Source organism: Amblyraja radiata, chromosome 26 (assembly GCF_010909765.2).
Source record: "Amblyraja radiata isolate CabotCenter1 chromosome 26, sAmbRad1.1.pri, whole genome shotgun sequence".
Classification (NCBI taxonomy): Eukaryota; Metazoa; Chordata; class Chondrichthyes; order Rajiformes; family Rajidae; genus Amblyraja; species Amblyraja radiata.
In genome coordinates, this window is record NC_045981.1 from 10,375,302 (window position 1) to 10,392,971 (window position 17,670).

The 17,670-nt window shown below is 46.0% G+C and overlaps 2 protein-coding genes across 4 annotated transcripts in view; both read left to right on the forward strand.

Moving 5' to 3' along the window:
* The window catches only part of cep131 (centrosomal protein 131), a 78,354-nt gene extending 72,639 nt beyond the window's left edge, over positions 1–5,715 (forward strand). For all 3 annotated transcript variants that reach the window (XM_033044224.1, XM_033044225.1, XM_033044226.1), the window contains 3 exons: positions 1,563–1,759; positions 3,686–3,746; positions 5,258–5,715. In XM_033044224.1, coding sequence (XP_032900115.1) covers positions 1,563–1,759; positions 3,686–3,746; positions 5,258–5,329 — 330 coding nt within the window. In that variant the 3' untranslated portion in view covers positions 5,330–5,715. The remainder of the gene's footprint in view (positions 1–1,562; positions 1,760–3,685; positions 3,747–5,257) is intronic.
* Positions 5,716–8,027: 2,312 nt separating this feature from the next.
* Positions 8,028–17,670, forward strand: part of LOC116987914 (alpha-N-acetylgalactosaminide alpha-2,6-sialyltransferase 2-like) — a 64,608-nt gene continuing 54,965 nt past the window's right edge. The window contains exon 1 of the mRNA XM_033044236.1: positions 8,028–8,238. The gene's annotated coding sequence lies outside the window, so the exon portion shown is untranslated. The remainder of the gene's footprint in view (positions 8,239–17,670) is intronic.

A 17,670-nucleotide genomic window follows, 5' to 3' on the forward strand; every position in this document is an offset into this window, starting at 1 on the left:
TCCGTGATGTTAAAGTCAGCGCCGCTTGCGCTGGGAGCTCCGCGATGTTGGAGCAGCGGCCCAACATTCCGGAGCTCCAAGCGGCGATCCCAGGTAAGGCCTCGCCCGCTCCGCGATGTATCGAGCGCAGTGCCGCAGCTGCTGAAGCTCTGATCCAGTCCCGGCAGGAAAGGCTGCGCCAATCCAGTTGGTAGGCCGCAAGGGGGGGGGGGGGGGGGGGGGGGGGGCTAGGACGTGACTTGGATAATAGCCGCATCCTCACCAGGAAGCGACTGAAGGAAGGTTTCCCCCTTACCCTACCCGCTTCCCCCACATAAAATAATTTAAAAAACAAAAAAAACACACTCTAAACATAACACAAAATTAAAGACAACCAGCCCGTGGGCGGAGGCAGCTGGTAACAGCACCACCGGATGTCCAAATTAATTATCAAATTATTTTCAACTCCGCACTTGGATTATAGGGACATTCACTCAGAAGTGATAAATCTGTCAAAAGTCTTTACTGTGCTTTTCTATTGAAGGTGTGAGATGTGCAAAGAACTTTAACAAATGTCAAAGTCCAATATTTACTTTGGATTCTTAAACCGCTTCTCCATTTCCATGTGAATTCTATGACATTTGACATGTGACTTCGTTCATCGGCTTCACAGATCACCGCATTTGCCAGATGATAGTCAGTTTAATTGCTTGGATAGTTTGCAAACACTTTTCCTCAGTACTACAAATGCAACAACATAAATTCCTGCCTCTTGCACTCAATGCCCCGATCAATATAGGCAAGCATCCCATACGTCTTTACCACGGTAGGCCCACAAAGGTCTCCAGTGAGGTAGATGGGAGGCCAGGACAGCTCTCTAGCTGATGAGAGGGCCGTTCAGTGGCAGGTACTTATCTGGCCTAGCTTCACACTGCTAGGTTTCATCTGTCAGATATAATAAATAAATACGAAAACCTTGTCTATGGCTTTCTTGCTTCGGGCAACATACCTGCCTGTCTCTATTATTTTTTCCATTTCCCATTCTTCAGAAGTACTTCCAGCGTGCGGGTGTGTACAAAGAAAGCAGTCAAATACAATGCCTGAGATATTTGTTGCATCTGGGGTTACAAATCCTCAGGGCCTTGAACAACACGTGCAAGAACCAGTTTAGTATTGTTGCGCACACTCATCCCGTTAAAGGTCAAGTGGGTTATGGGAACGCACGTTGGCGCAGCGTTAGAGTTGCTGCCTCACAGCAGCAGAGACCCGGGTTCGAACCTGACTTCGGGTGCTGTCTGTACGGAGTTTGTACATTCTCCCTGTGACCGCGTGGGTTTTCTCCGGGATTTCCGGTTAACTCCCACACTCCAAAGACGTGCATATTTGTAGGTTAATTGACTTGGTAATGATGTTAAATTGTCCCCAGTGTGTATAGGATGGTGTTTGTGTGCAGGGATCGCTGGTCAGTGCGGACTCGGTCGGCCGAAGGGCCTGTTTCTGCTCTGTATCTCTCAACTAAACTAAATCATCGTGATTATTGCGGCTGTGGAGTTGATTGTAGGTTTCTTTTGCTTTGAAACCAGATCAAAGACAGGCTGACGGAAGAGCGGAAGAGCCTAGCGGAGGTGATACGTCAGGAGTTTGCGGACCGGCTGGTGAGCACTGAAGAGGAAAATAAGCGGCTAAAGACCGAGATGTCCGAGATGCGGGCACGACATCGCCTGGAAGTCGAGCGAATCACCCGGGAGAAGGAGGAGGAGCTGGAGGAGGTCCATAAACGGTGAGATGGGGCAAGGTCGGATAAGGAAACCCTCATTGAGATTGAGTTGAGTTTATTGTCACGTGCATCGAGGTACTGCGGAAAGCTTTTGTTGCATGCTATATCCAGTCAGCGGAAAGACAAGGTTGGATAAAGAAGCCCTTATTGAGATTGAGTTTATGAAGGAACTGCAGATGCTGGTGTAAAACCGAAGATAGACACAAATTGCCACAGTAACTCAGCGGGGCAGGCAGCATCTCTGGAGAGAGAAGGAGACGGTGAATGATCTTCGCAAATGGTACGAGGTGAGTTTTACAAAGTCAGCTAACAATCTCACATGACTCTGCCTTCTTAAATGTGTCTGAAGAAGGGTGTCGACCCGAAACGTCACCCATTCCTTCTCTCCAGAGATGCTGCCTGTCCCGCTGAGTCACTCCAGCATTTTGTGTGTATCTTTGAGTTGAGTTTAGTTTCTTGTTACGTGTACCGAGGTACAGCGAAAAGCTTTTGTTGCCTGCTAACCAGTCAGCGGAAAGACAACACATGATTACAATCAAGCCGTCACCAGTCCACTGAATACTCCAGGACCAGATTATTATTTGGAGATACAAGGAACTGTAGATGCTGGAATCTTGAGCCAAACACAAAATGCTCATGTGATTAGAGCAGAGTTAGGCCATTCGGCCCATCAAGTCTACTCCGCCTTTCAGTCATGGCTGATTTATCCCTCTCAACCCCATTCTCCTGCCTTCACCCCATAACCCCTGACACCCGTACTAATCAAAGTAGTAATCAAAGTTGGAGTAACTCAGCGGGTCAGCCAGCCAGCATCTGTGGAGGGAATGGACGGGCCATGTTTTGGTCGACAACCTTCTTCAGATTAATTTTTAATTTGGAGCTTTGATGAAGCCCTATTCTTGAAGAAGACCCCGTCTATATGTTGGAGATGAATGTGTCCTATCTTCAAGTCGGTTACATCTGTAGAGGGATAGAATTGAAGAGCAGAGAAATACTATACTCGGGAAAGAGAGGTTTGGAGGTGACATGTTGGGGACATTTAAAACAAAATAGAGCAAAGAAACTTTGCAGGAGATCAGATTCTATTTGATCTTTTAGTCTAGTTAGATTTAGAGATACAGCATGGAAACATGCCCTTCGGCCCACCGAGTCCGCACCAACCAGCTATCCCCGCACGCTAACACTATCCTACACTAGGACATTTTTTTAACATTAATACCAAACCACTGAACCTACAAACCTGTATGTCGTCGGAGTGTGGGAGGAAACTGAAGATCTCGGAGAAAACCCACAGGGTTACGGGGAGAACGTACACACTGCGTACAGATAAGCACCCGTAGCCAGGATTGAACCCGGGTCTCCGGCGTTGTAAGGCAGCAACTCCTCCATAGTAATGGGATGTTTTACCAAGTTGCATTACCAACAGTAGTTAAAGCAAAAGGCACAGACATGTTGATAAGCAAATGAAAGGAAAAAATATAGAATGAAGGTGGGAAGAGGTCAACATAGAACTCAAATGCTACTACTTGAGTCAAACAATGTATATAATTATGTACAAAGACACAAAAAATGAGTAACTCAGCGGACAAGGCAGCATCTTTGGAGAGAAACAATGGGTGACCCATTCCTTCTCTCCAGAGATGCTGCCTGTCCCGCTGAGTTACTCCAGCATTTTGTGTCTTTCTTCGCTTTAAACCAGCATCTGCAGTTCCTTCCTCCATATATAATTATGTAGATCGGGCAACATGTGAAATTGGAAGATTAGCGTGAGAGATGGAATTCTTCATTAGAACCTTTAGTTCTTAACGTGCTGTTGAATGCTCTTGTGAAGCATTCAATAGCAAACTACAGAACTGATCTGTTAGACAGTAAGCGATAACCGATTTCAACATACATGATAACAACCACTTGACATTGTTTTCTATCTAGTGTAAAATCAGCCATTGTGAAGAAAGAGGAAACGGTGAATAATCTTCGCAAACAGTACGAGGTAAGTTTTATAAAGTCAGCTGACAATCTCACAGGACTCTGCCTTCTTAGGTGACCTTGCGGTCCCGGGGCAGCGCTCCCGCCCCTCCAGTCGCCGTGCTTCACGCACACAGCCCCGGCTCCACCCTCTCTCTCCCCGGGGAGACGCGGTGAACAATACAGGGAGGGAGGGCCGGGCCGGAGTTTGGAGCAACGTTTACAAACCTCAGCCTCAGCTCACACCCGTCCGCCCGAACCCCGGCATCCTCTCCTGCCGCCGGCCCTCTCCTTCCCTTCTCCTCCCCTTCTATCCTCCCTCCCTCTCTCTCAAGCCTCCTTCCCACGCCTTCTCTCAACAGCACACACACACACACACACACACAACACAACACACACACACACACACACACACACACACACACACACACACACACACACACCACACACACACACACACACACACACACACACACACACACACACACACACACACACACACACACAAACACACACACACACACACACACACACACCACACACCCACACACACACACACACACACACACACACACACACACACACACACACCTACACACACACACACACACACACACAAACACCTACACACACACACACACACACACACACACACACACACACACCCCTACACACACACCCACACCCACACACCCACACACACACACCTACACACACACACACACAACTAAGTTAGGACGGGGTAGGAGCCGAAAGGGTAGGATGGGACTGAAGCCCAAAATGGTTTTTCGCCAATAGCTATTGGTTTTCCAGGATCTAGTAAAAAAAAAAAAATTTTCATTTCACAGTCACTAAAACAAGTGGTATTGTAACTATGTACTTTTCAGAGGTGATCTACACATTTTGTTTGTTACTTGTAGGTTTCCATGTATGCAATTTTATATTAAAAGGTAGCTTAGATCTGTTTGGTCCATTAACTCGCAGGCACTTTTTAAGCGCACATTTAGATTACTTTCCATTCTACCATCGAGATATAAAGTCTATAATATACTTTATTTGTATTTCTATGATTCTACACACCTTGGCTGGGAATCTGGGGCTCACCAAAATTGTTCCCAATTGGGCCCTGCACCTCCTAAGGCCGGCCCTGGGTGCAGGAGTAGGCCATTCGGCCCTTCGAGCCAGCACCGCCATTCAATATGATCATGGCTGATCATCTGAAAATTTTCCCCCCATATCCCTTGATTCCCTTAGCCCCAAGAGTTAAATCTAACTCTCTCTTGAAAACTCTTGACGAAATAAATTCCTCCTCATCTGCTTCCTGAAGGAACATCCTTTAATTCTGAGGCTGTGACTCTCCCATGAGTAGAAACATCCTCCCCACATCCACTCAAACCAGGAAAAGCGGTTACTCCTTCCAGATGGAACGAAAATTACCCCCAATCACTCGTTTAGTTTAGTTTAGAGATACAGCATTGACATTATTTTAACATTTGTTGACATTACTGTTAATTGTGCGATGTTCTATCGTGTTAGGCAGCGCTTAAAAGAGCAGACCATCTTGAAGCTCTGCTGGAACAACAGAGGAAGCAGCTCCTTGGAAAATGAATGTGCAGGCCCTTGTATAATGGAGCACTTTGTAATGGAAGACGGCAAAACCATGGCCCAAGGAGCATTCAGTCTGCGGGTTATACACCTGACCTGCACAAGTGGGAGAACGCCAACAGAATGACAACAATGTTTGTTTCCAATCCATAATCATACTGTAGTTCAGTTGTCCAAATCAGACATTATATGTTTACCTAAACAGCCTTTTTAATGAAAACAAAGTTTTTTTATTTTTCTACATTATCTACTGTAATATTTCCTCAATTTGCAGCCTTCGTTTTGTATGTTAGCTGTTAAGTGGAGCATGATGGCATTTATATATAATACTCATTCAACAAGCTTTCAGTATTGTACAGACCTACTTGTGATTAAATGGTACACTATGAGTTGTTTTGATTGGAGATTGCATCAAAGAATTTTAGCACCAAACCAATGCGTGTTGCAAAAGGAATGATGTATTTTGCTGTTAATATCAGTCTTTTTCATAAGTTCATGTGATTGGAGCAGAATTAGGCCATTCAGCCCATCAAGCCTACTTGCCATTCTATCTCCTAACCACATTCCCCTGCCTTCTCCCCGTAATCTCTTGACATCTGTACTGATCAAGAATCTATCTATCTCTGCCTTAAAAATATCCATTGCCTCCACAGCCTTCTGTGGCAATGAATTCCACTGATTCACCAACCTCTGACTAAAGAAATTCCTCCTCATCTCCTTCCTAAAGGAACGTCCTTTTATTTTGAGGCTGTGACCTCTAGTCCCAGTCTGTCCCACTTGAGGAAACATCCTCTCCACATCCACTCTATCCAAGCCTTTCACTGTTCAGTAAGTTTCAATCAGGTTCCCCGCTCACCCTTTAAACTCCAGCGGGAAGAGGCCCAGCGCCGTCAAATACTCATCATATGTTAACCCGCTCATTGTGGGGATTGTTCTCGTATAGCTCCCCTGGACCCTCTCCAGCGCCAGCGTGTCCTCATCTCCATCATGCCCCCCCCCCCTAGCCACCTCATCTCCGTCACACTTAACCCACAGCAATATCTTGTTCCTGGAATGAGCTATCAGCAATAGAGAGCCACAGTGTCATGGGCAGTGGCTGATTTGATTATACAGAAAGAAGAGAGGGTTTACTTTAACGAATGCTTTTGTAAAGAACAAAAGGTTGGAGGAACACCGCAGGTCGGGCAGCGTCTGTTTAGGGAATGGACAGACGATCTTTCAAGTCGAGACCTTCAGACTGATGGAGTTGGGGGGGGCGGAGAAAGCTGGAGAGCGGCACAGTTGCCACGTGGGTTTTCTCCGGGTGATCCAGTTTCCCCCCCACGCTCCAAAGACGTACAGGTTTGTAGTTTATTTGGCTTTGATAAAATTGTAAATTGTCCCGAGTGTGTGTAGGATAGTGTCAGTGGACGAGGTGATTGCTGGTTGGCATGGACTCGGTTAACCTACAAACCTGTAAGTCTTTGGAGTGCGGGAGGAAACCGAAGTTCTCGGAGAAAACCCACGCAGGTTACGGGGAGAATGTACAAACTCCATACAGACAACACCAGTAGTCGGGATCAAACCCGGGTCTCCGGCGCTGCATTCGCTGTATGGCAGCAACTCTACCGCTGCACCACCGTGAAGATTGGATTTCGCCCCGACGGATGGTTTGACTGCCCCCGACCGCGGGAGAATAAAGAGGAAGAAGACTGGACTTTTCTGCCTCTCCTTACACACACACACACACACACACACACACACACACACACACACACACACACACACACACACACACACACACACACACACACACGCGCGCGAAGACGGACAGACGCTCACAAGCTGCAACAAAACTTGGCCTGACACCCAACACCCAACACAGCAAAGGCACAGGTGATGAGGATCCACTCCAAAACCACCAACCCTATTCTTATGCACAGCGCTGCTCTAGAGGTGGTAGAAACATTAACATACCTAGGTGGGGTTTAACATGCTCAGGAAGCTCTGGAGCTCAAAACACATCTCAATCAACACCAAAATATGCATCTTCAACTCAAATGTGAAACAGGTTATGCTGTATGGATCAGAGACATGGAAAACCACAAAACACAACAAACAGGCTGCCAACAGTGACTAACACCTGCCTTGGGAGAATACTTAACATGTGGTGGAGAGACAACGTAAGCAATGTGGACCTGTGGAGAAGAACAAGCCAGGAGCTCATTGACTTACAAATTCGAAGGAGAAAATGGAGTTGGATTGGACACACCTTTAGGAAACTTGTCACAAACATCACAAGCACAGAAACGGAACCCCCAAGGAAAAAGGAACAGAGGTCGCCCCAGGAAGAGCTGGAGAAGAGGTGTCCAGCCAGAAGTGTCTGAGAGTGGGCTCAACAGGGGAGATCTCGAAAGAACTGCCAACATCCGAGTGAGGTGGAGGACATTTGTCAATGGCCTATGCTCCCTAGAGGAACAAAGGGCTTAGGAAGCTCACAGTGGGGAATCCGCTGTGGTGCATGTTTATGTTAAATGTTATGTAGTTGTGTGTCTTGTTGCTTTTTTTTGGTATGGCCATATGGTAATTAGCATATCACTACCTTAAATGGTACATGTGACGGTAAAAGACCTATGACATTTGAATATCCCCACTTCCTTTTGAGATATGACAAAGCCAGGAGAGGCCAAGCAGTGTCCGACGTATTATTGTGGCAACAGAAGTGATAGTCGTGCGTTTAGGACACAGAGTTGGTTTTGTTGACCGAGAGCCTGGTATAATCTGCTATCGGCAGCTGCGGCACTTTATTGGAACAGACATTCTCCGGCAAGCAATCTAAATCAGAAGCTGACAGAGTGAAGGGCACATGCTGTGAAACATGAAGTTCTGCGCAGCCCGCAAGGGCCTGAAGAGCAACTCTTGCAGCGGACTCTGTGAGTAACAGGCATTTTTCACTTTGCTATACATCTGCTTCCAACCTGACAGCGTTTGAGCAAGGGAAAGTCAACTTAAAGGCAACTTCTCAAGATAACGTTTCTTTTCCACCCGCTGTGATAAAATATCACACTATTATGGTAAACCAACGCGTATATCCCCCCTCTCCCCCCCCACATCCTCAGGAAGTTGCGTTTGCAGACAATGCCCCTTTTACGCAGTTTGTCAAACTACGAGCTGTCTGGATTGCACTGGGCTTTTCTTTTGCACTACTATTGATTTAAAAACGAATACTGGGGCTTGCTTTTGTTGATAGTGTTATCACAGAAGACAGAGCTAACAGCCCGGTTATGCTGCTGCAAGCAAGAATTTCATTCAGCGGTGGAGTTGCTGCCTTGCAGCGCCAGAGACCTGGGTTCGATCCTGACCACAGGTGCTGCCTGCATGGAATTTTGCACGTTCTCTCTGAGACCTCGTGGGTTTTGTCCAGGTGCTCTGGTTTTCTCCCACATTCCAAAGACGAGCCCGTTTTTCTTCGATAAGAATTGTAAATTGCCTCTGGTGTTTGGGATAGTTCTAGTTTGCGGGGTTCTCTGGTCGGCACGGGCTCGGTGGGCCGAAGGGCCTGTTTCCGTGCTGTATCTCTAACCTAGACATAAAAGTGAACTATAGTGCTTTGCAGAGCTGTTTTGATGCTGCAGGTAAGAAATTAATTGTTTTGTTTTTGGTACATACAACAACTAGACACTCTCTCTTGATGTGGGTTGGCAATAGAAAATCATTAGGGTTAGTCATCTACCTGGGTGGTATAATAATAATAATAATAATAATAATATACTTTATTTCAGACTCAAGAAGGTCCAGACAAGGGACAACATTCCTTAAAAATACATTGCATATAAAAACATCATCACATACAAATATAATCTTAGTATATCACTTATAAGAGCATCAAAATTATATATTACAAAAAAACACAATACCTAATTTAAAATCCAGAATTAAAAGAAAAATCAGTGTCCTACAACGAGACAGCGATACCAGTGTCTCCACAACTGGGATTGGTAGCGTGTAGTGCTAAACCGTATAAAAACATAGAAAATAGGTGCAGGAGTAGGCCATTCGGCCCTTCGAGCCTGCACCGCCATTCAATATGATCATGGCTGATCATCCAACTCAGTATCCCATCCCTGCCTTGTCTCTATACCCCCTGATCCCTTTAGCCACAAGGGCCACATCTAACTCCCTCTTAAATATAGCCAATGAACTGGCCTCAACTACCTTTTGTGACAGAGAATTCCAGAGATTCACCACTCTCTGTGTAAAAAATGATTTTCTCATCTCGGTCCTAAAAGACTTCCCTCTTATCCTTAAACTGGGACCGCCTAGTTCTGGACTTCCCCAACATCGGGAATAATCTTCCTGCATCTAGCCTGTCCAACCCCTTAAGAATTTTGTAAGTTTCTATAAGTATGTTTGACAAGGCCACAATAATTACATTATTAGAGTCATTTATCCTGCAAATTAATTAATACATATGATTTATTCAGATAGCTTCTAAAGTACTGACTCCTGCAGCCGCACACATGTCACTCCTCACACTATTACTGCAATTTTTGGGCAACCAACGTTAGATTCTACTCATCTGTCCCGTTCGAATCGGCTGATTGCCATCGGCTGATTGCTTTTACTACATTAATTGCCAGAAGATCTGTTTTATTTAAATGGAAAGACTCTAATCCTCCGCCCACACTGCATTGGCACTCTGAAACGATATCATGTTTAAATTTAGAAAAAATGAGGAGTGACATTGTTGAACCCTTGGTTAAATTTGATAGGACTTTGGGGAAGTTTTATTCAACATTTTCACACGATATAAATTGTCCCCTCTCCAACCGTTATAATCATTCTTTTATGGTGGAACGGACTTGATGACAAACAGGGACTTAAATTGTTGAAATTCTTTGCAGCCCAGATTTTGTTTTGCTTATTTTAGTTTAGTGGGGTTTCTTTTTCTCTTTTTTTCCTTATTTTTCTTTTTATCTTTTTGTTTTTATATATTCAAGTTCTCTTTTAAACACTTAACTATATTTACATAGAGACCGGGAGGTCTATACCCAATGTGCATTTTGACACTGGACTCATACTCAAGTAAGGTACACAAAAATGCTGGAGAAACTCAGCCGGTGCAGCAGCATCTATGGAGCGAAGGAGATAGGCAACGTTTTGGGCCGAAACCCTTCTTCAGACTGATAACCCTATCAGGGTAGACCACGTGAAGGTTGCAATCCCCCACCCCAGTTCGTGGGTTTATAACATAGTAACGGAAGAAGGGTGCGGTGAAATTGTTTGGTGTTAGACCGAGTGGTGACATTCTCAGTTTTAGTCACAAGTTCACAAGGCACTTCAGTTTCAACATGACGTGGGGAAAGCTGAACAGGGAAGGTGGAAACTAAACTCTGGAGTGACTCAGCGGGTCTATATGCTGGATACTGATGTATCCACATTTCGGACTCTCAGTCTGAAGAAGGGTCTCGACCCGAAACGTCGCCCATTCCTTCTCTCCTGAGATGCTGTAGAGGCCAAATCACTGGATGAATTTTAAAGAGAGTTAGATAGAGCTCGAGGGGCTAGCGGAATCAAGGGGTATGGAGAGAAGGCAGGCACGGGTTACTGATTGTGGATGATCAGCCATGATCACAATGAATGGCGGTGCTGACTCAAAGGGCCAAATGGCCTCATCCTGCACCTATTTTCTATGTTTCTGCACTGCCTGTCCCGCTGAGTTACTCCAGCATTTTGTGTCTATCTTCGGTACTGAAGTAGGTGTTTGCTCGCTACAATGCGCTGTTGCAGGGTGCAGTAGAACAGTGGATGGACAAGACCTCTGGGCTCTGTGCCACACACCAAGCCTGGCGCAGTGAGTGCCACACACGGGTAGTGAATGCCACACTGCCCCATCTGGTATGCAGCAGATAGAATGCGGGAAACTTAATGTGGTCTACACCACTGCAGTCTCTTCCCCTCGCGAACTAAACCGGCTCTGCTTGCTACAATATGGACACAACAAATGCTGGAGTAACTCAGCGGGACAGGCAGCATCTCTGGAGAGAAGGAATGGGTGACGTTTCAGTTCGAGACCCTTCTTCAGTCACTCCAGAGACTCTGCCTGACCCACTGAGTTACTCCAGTATTTTGTGTCCATCTTCGGTCTAAACCAGCATCTGCAGTTCCTTCCTACACGAAGAAGAACAAGGAAGTGACTCATAGTTTGATCAAAGCCACGGTGGAAAGATGGCATCTGGAACTTTTGACCAAACAATGACAGGAAGTCGATGGTTTCCATGGGAAATAGCAGACATCGATTTGGTTGAAAATAAATATATTTTGTTTTGGCCTTAAGACTTTACAATGCGTCTAATACAGCTGTGTGGGTAATAGTTCTAACTGTGTGGGTCAAAGGTTTAGAATAATTTACCGATTAGATGTCGTAAACATGAGTGTGTTTGGTGAGGGGAGGGTTTAGTTTGGTTTAGAGTCCGTGCCGACTGGCGATCACCTGTACACAAATTCTATCCTACACAATAGACAATAGGTGCAGTAGGCCATTCGGCCCTTCGAGCCAGCATCGCCATTCAATGTGATCACGGCTGATCATCCACAATCAATACCACGTTCCTGCCTTCTCCCCATATCCCCTGACTTCATTATCTTTAAGAGCCCTATCTAGTTCTCTCTCAAGAGTATCCAGAGAACCGGCCTCCACCGCCCTCTGAGGCAGAGAAGTCCACAGACCCACAACTCTCTGTATGAAAAAGTGTTTCCTTATCATTGCACATACTATGGGTAATTTACAGAATCCAATTAATAACCATATAACCATATAACAATTACAGCATGGAAACAGGCCATCTCGGCCCTATAAGTCCGTGCCGAACAACCTTTCCCCTTAGTCCCACCTGCCTGCACACATACCATAACCCTCCATTCCCTTCTCATCCATATGCCTATCTAATTTATTTTTTAAATGATACCAACGAACCTGCCTCCACCACTTCCACTGGAAGCTCATTCCACACAGCTACCACTCTCTGAGTAAAGAAGTTCCCCCTCATGTTACCCCTAAACTTCTGTCCCTTAATTCTGAAGTCATGTCCTCTTGTTTGAATCTTCCCTATTCTCAAAGGGAAAAGCTTGTCCACATCAACTCTGTCTATCCCTCTCATCATTTTAAAGACCTCTATCAAGTCCCCCCTTAACCTTCTGCGCTCCAGAGAATAAAGACCTAACTTATTCAACCTTTCTCTGTAACTTAGTTGTTGAAACCCAGGCAACATTCTAGTAAATCTCCTCTGTACTCTCTCTATTTTGTTGACATCCTTCCTATAATTGGGCGACCAAAATTGTACCCCATACTCCAGATTTGGTCTCACCAATGCCTTGTACAATTTTAACATTACATCCCAGCTTCTACACTCAATGCTCTGATTTATAAAGGCTAGCATACCAAAAGCTTTCTTTACCACCCTATCTATATGAGATTCCACCTTCAAGGAACTATGCACGGTTTTTCCCAGATCCCTCTGTTCAACTGTATTCTTCAATTCCCTACCATTTACCATGTACGTCCTATTTTGATTTGTTCTGCCAAGGTGTAGCACCTCACATTTATCAGCATTAAACTCCATCTGCCATCTTTCAGCCCATTCTTCCAAATGGCCTAAATCGCTCTGTAGACTTTGGAAATCCTCTTCATTATCCACAACACCCCCTATCTTGGTATCATCTGCATACTTACTAATCCAATTTACCACTTCATCCAGATCATTGATGTACATGACAAACAACAAAGGACCCAACACAGATTCCTGAGGCACCCCACTAGTCACCTGCCTCCAACCCAACAAACAGCCATCCACCATTACCCTCTGGCTTCTCCCATTCATTCACTGTTGAATCCATCTTGCTACTCCTGCATTTATACCCAACAGTTGAACCTTCTTAACCAACCTTCCATGAGGAACCTTGTCAAAGGCCTTACTAAAGTCCATATAGACAACATCCACTGCTTTACCCTCGTCAATTTCCCTAGTAACCTCTTCAAAAAATTCAAGAAGCTTAGTCAAACATGACCTTCTAGGCACAAATCCATGTTGACTGTTCCTAATCAGACCCTGTTTATCCAGATGCTTATATATATTATCTCTAAGTATCTTTTCCATTAATTTGCCCACCACTGAAGTCAAACTAACAGGTCTATAATTGCTAGGTTTACTCTTAGAACCCTTTTTAAACAATGGAACAACCCGCTCGTTTTTGGTGTGGGCGGAAACCGGAGCACCTGGAGAAAACCCACGCGGTCACGGGGAGAACGTACAAACTCCTTACAGTTAGCGCCCATGGTCAGGACCGTGTCTGACGCTGTGAGGCAGCAACTCAAGTTTCATACCCAAGTTTCCGTTTCAGACTGATTGGCGAAGATGAACCTTGACTGTATGTCTGCCACGGCAGATTAACAAGGCACACTTTTGAATCAGATCTTGTAAGAAAGCGGTGTGGAAAATAAACTTTATAAGGTGCATGAAACTAACTTTGCAGGGACTCTCCCATTAAAGGCCGGCCTCTGGCATATAAACACACAAAATCTAGAAATGGATACAAATAGATAAATGTGTCGGGAGGAACTGCAGATGCTGGTTTAAACCAAATGCGGACTCTAAAAGTTGGAGTAACTCAGCGGGTCAGGCAGCATCCCTGGAGAAAAAGGAATAGGTGACGTTTCGGGATGAGATCCTTCTTCGGACTAGGAATGGTTTGGCAGAGGGAAGATAAATGATCTTTATTTGGTCGGAAGTATGGAAAAGCAGAACATTGCTCACCTAGCGAGAGACTCAGAACGCTGCTGTATGAAAGGACTCTGGACATTGTAGATAAAGGTCTGTGAGCAGGTTTAGAGTAGAGAGCAACTAATTAACAAGGCCTAAAAGGTTCACCTTTACTGCAAGAGGAGTGGAATGTAAATGTGGGAATGTTTTGCTACAACTGTAAAGGGTAAAGGATGTATTTTCATTGAAGGTTGGGCATCTAAGTCTGCCCCAGCTCAATATAGACGGGTCCAAACACGGCTGTTTCACTGTTCCAATGCTTCCTGCCTCAGCATTACATACCATGTGGATGTGGAGAGGATGTTTCCACTAGTCGGAGAGTCTGGGACTAGAGGTCACAGCCTCAGAATGAAAGGACGTTCTTTTAGCAAGGAGATGAGGTTGAATTTCTTTAGTCAGAGGGTGGTGAATCAGTGGAATTCTTTGCCACAGAAGGCTGTGGAGGCAAAGTCAGTAGATATATTTAAGGCAGAGAGAGGTAGATTTTGATTAGTATGAGTGTCAGAGGTTATGGGGAGAAGGCAGGAAAATGGGGTTAGGAGGGAGCGATGGATCAGCCATGATTGAATGGCGGAGTAGAGGTGATGGGTCGAATGGCCTAATTCTGCTCCTATCACTTATGATCTTATGAGGTCATGATTCCATTTCACCTCCAGCAACCTTCTCACATGAGTGGGGCTTGTCTTCAGAACTAACTGGGAGCTCTTGAACCCACGGCAACTAGACTCCAACTCAGGCGGTGGGCGCGGTGGCGCAGCGGTAGAGTTGCAGCCTCACAGCACCAGAGACCCGGGTTCGATCCTGACCTTGGGCGCTGTCTGTGTGGAGTGTGTTTGTACTCCCTGTGACCGCGTGGGTTTTCCCCGGGTGCTCCGGTTTCCTCCCACACTCCAAAGACGTGCAGGTTTGTAGGTTAATTGGCTTCAGTAAAGATTGTAATTGTCCCTAGTGTGAAGGACAATGTTGGTGTAGGGGGATCGCTGGTCGTCAAATGTGGACACACTCACAGGTTGAGATCCAAACCAGCATTGACTCATTTAGCTTTTATTTGAGAGAACTTCTTCTCCTTGCGTATGGCGTGCACAGCCTAAAGTTGGAAGACAACTTGTTCTGTTTGATCTTCAGTTTGTGCACGCCAGGTTGATTGCATTCGTCGAAACTGGGTGGACCACGTGAAGGTTGCAATCTCCCACCCTTAGAAGTACAGCGTGGAAACAAGCCCTCCGATTCCGCGCCGACCAACGATCACCTGTGTACTAGTTCTATTCTACAGACTGGGGACAATTTTGATTAACCTCCAAACCGGCATGTCTTTGGAAACCAAAGCACATGGAGAAAACCCATGCAGTCACAGGGAGAACGTGCAAACTCCATGCAGACAGCACCCGTAGTTGGGCTCGAACCCGGGACTCTGGCACTGCATTCATCATCATTCATTCATCACCGTTGAAAACATTAGCGATGCGGTGGTGCTGGTCTCCGACGGGAATGGTGACGGACGCACCACACATCTCTGTCCTCCAGTACCTGCGGACTTCCGCCGCTGGAAGTGTAGGATTTTGGTGTGTGTGGTTTATCATCGTTCCTTACAATGCCGTGTACGACAGTGATCGCAACTTCTACTGAGGTGTGGGCGGCCGTTGGTTCGCTAGGAGCTCATCCGCCCTTTGACAGGCCTTGTTTTTGGTCCTGCTGGGGGTCCACAGCCCCCTCCTCACCTGACAAACCAGGTGGGGGAGACGGTTTAGTCACCGACTATCCGACCATGGAGCAGGTAGCACGGGATTACATGGTACCCGTAGCAGGGGGGGACTCCCCCCGACCTGACCTGAAAGGCAGGAAATCTGCCGCCCTTTATGCTAAAGCTGATCAGAAAATGGGCCTTGCAACATTGCACATACTATGGGTAATTTACAGAATCCAATTAATAACCATATAACCATATAACCATATAACAATTACAGCATGGAAACAGGCCATCTCGGCCCTACAAGTCCGTGCCGAACAACTTTTTTCCCTTAGTCCCACCTGCCTGCACACATACCATAACCCTCCATTCCCTTCTCATCCATATGCCTATCTAATTTATTTTTTAAATGATACCAACGAACCTGCCTCCACCACTTCCACTGGAAGCTCATTCCACACCGCTACCACTCTCTGAGTAAAGAAGTTCCCCCTCATGTTACCCCTAAACTTCTGTCCCTTAATTCTGAAGTCATGTCCTCTTGTTTGAATCTTCCCTATTCTCAAAGGGAAAAGCTTGTCCACATCAACTCTGTCTATCCCTCTCATCATTTAAAGACCTCTATCAAGTCCCCCCTTAACCTTCTGCGCTCCAGAGAATAAAGACCTAACTTATTCAACCTTTCTCTGTAACTTAGTTGTTGAAACCCAGGCAACATTCTAGTAAATCTCCTCTGTACTCTCTCTATTTTGTTGACATCCTTCCTATAATTGGGCGACCAAAATTGTACACCATACTCCAGATTTGGTCTCACCAATGCCTTGTACAATTTTAACATTACATCCCAGCTTCTATACTCAATGCTCTGATTTATAAAGGCTAGCATACCAAAAGCTTTCTTTACCACCCTATCTATATGAGATTCCTCCTTCAAGGAACTATGCACGGTTTTTCCCAGATCCCTCTGTTCATCTGTATTCTTCAATTCCCTACCATTTACCATGTACGTCCTATTTTGATTTGTCCTGCCAAGGTGTAGCACCTCACATTTATCAGCATTAAACTCCATCTGCCATACGACAGTGATCGCAACTTCTACTGAGGTGTGGGCGGCCGTTGGTTCGCTAGGAGCTCATCCGCCCTTTGACAGGTCTTGTTTTTGGTCCTGCTGGGGGTCCACAGCCCCCTCCTCACCTGGCAAACCAGGTGGGGGAGACGGTTTAGTCACCGACTATCCGACCATGGAGCAGGTAGCACGGGATTACATGGTACCCGTAGCAGGGGGGGACTCCCCCCGACCTGACCTGAAAGGCAGGAAATCTGCCGCCCTTTATGCTAAAGCTGATCAGAAAATGGGCCTTGCAACATCCACAAGACAAGGAGAGGCACGAGGAAATGCAGATGCTGGAATCTACAGTTAAAGACACAGAGTGCTGGGGTAACTCAGCAGGTCAGGCGGCATCTATGCAGGGTATGAACAGGTGACGTTTTGGGTTCAGACTGATTGTAGTGGGGGGTGGGGGGCTGGACAATGGTCAATGGACATGGGCAAAGGGGTTTTTGATTTGCAGGTGGAGGGGGGGTGGGGGGGGGAACACAGTCGAGGCCAAAAGGTGTGAGATAAGGAGAGGAGTGAAATGTAAAGCCAGAAGCCCACCGTGGGGGTGGGAGAGATGAATAGGTAAGTCCTTTTACCAACCCCCTTACCCCCCCCCCCCCCTCCAAAAACCATTCTCCAACATTAACCATCACAGTAATGCCGTGTCCTTAGGGAACCTGATCGGAAACCTCTGGAGACTTTGCGCCCCACCCAAGGTTTCCGTGCGGTTCCCGGAGGTTTTTGTCAGTCTCCCTACCTG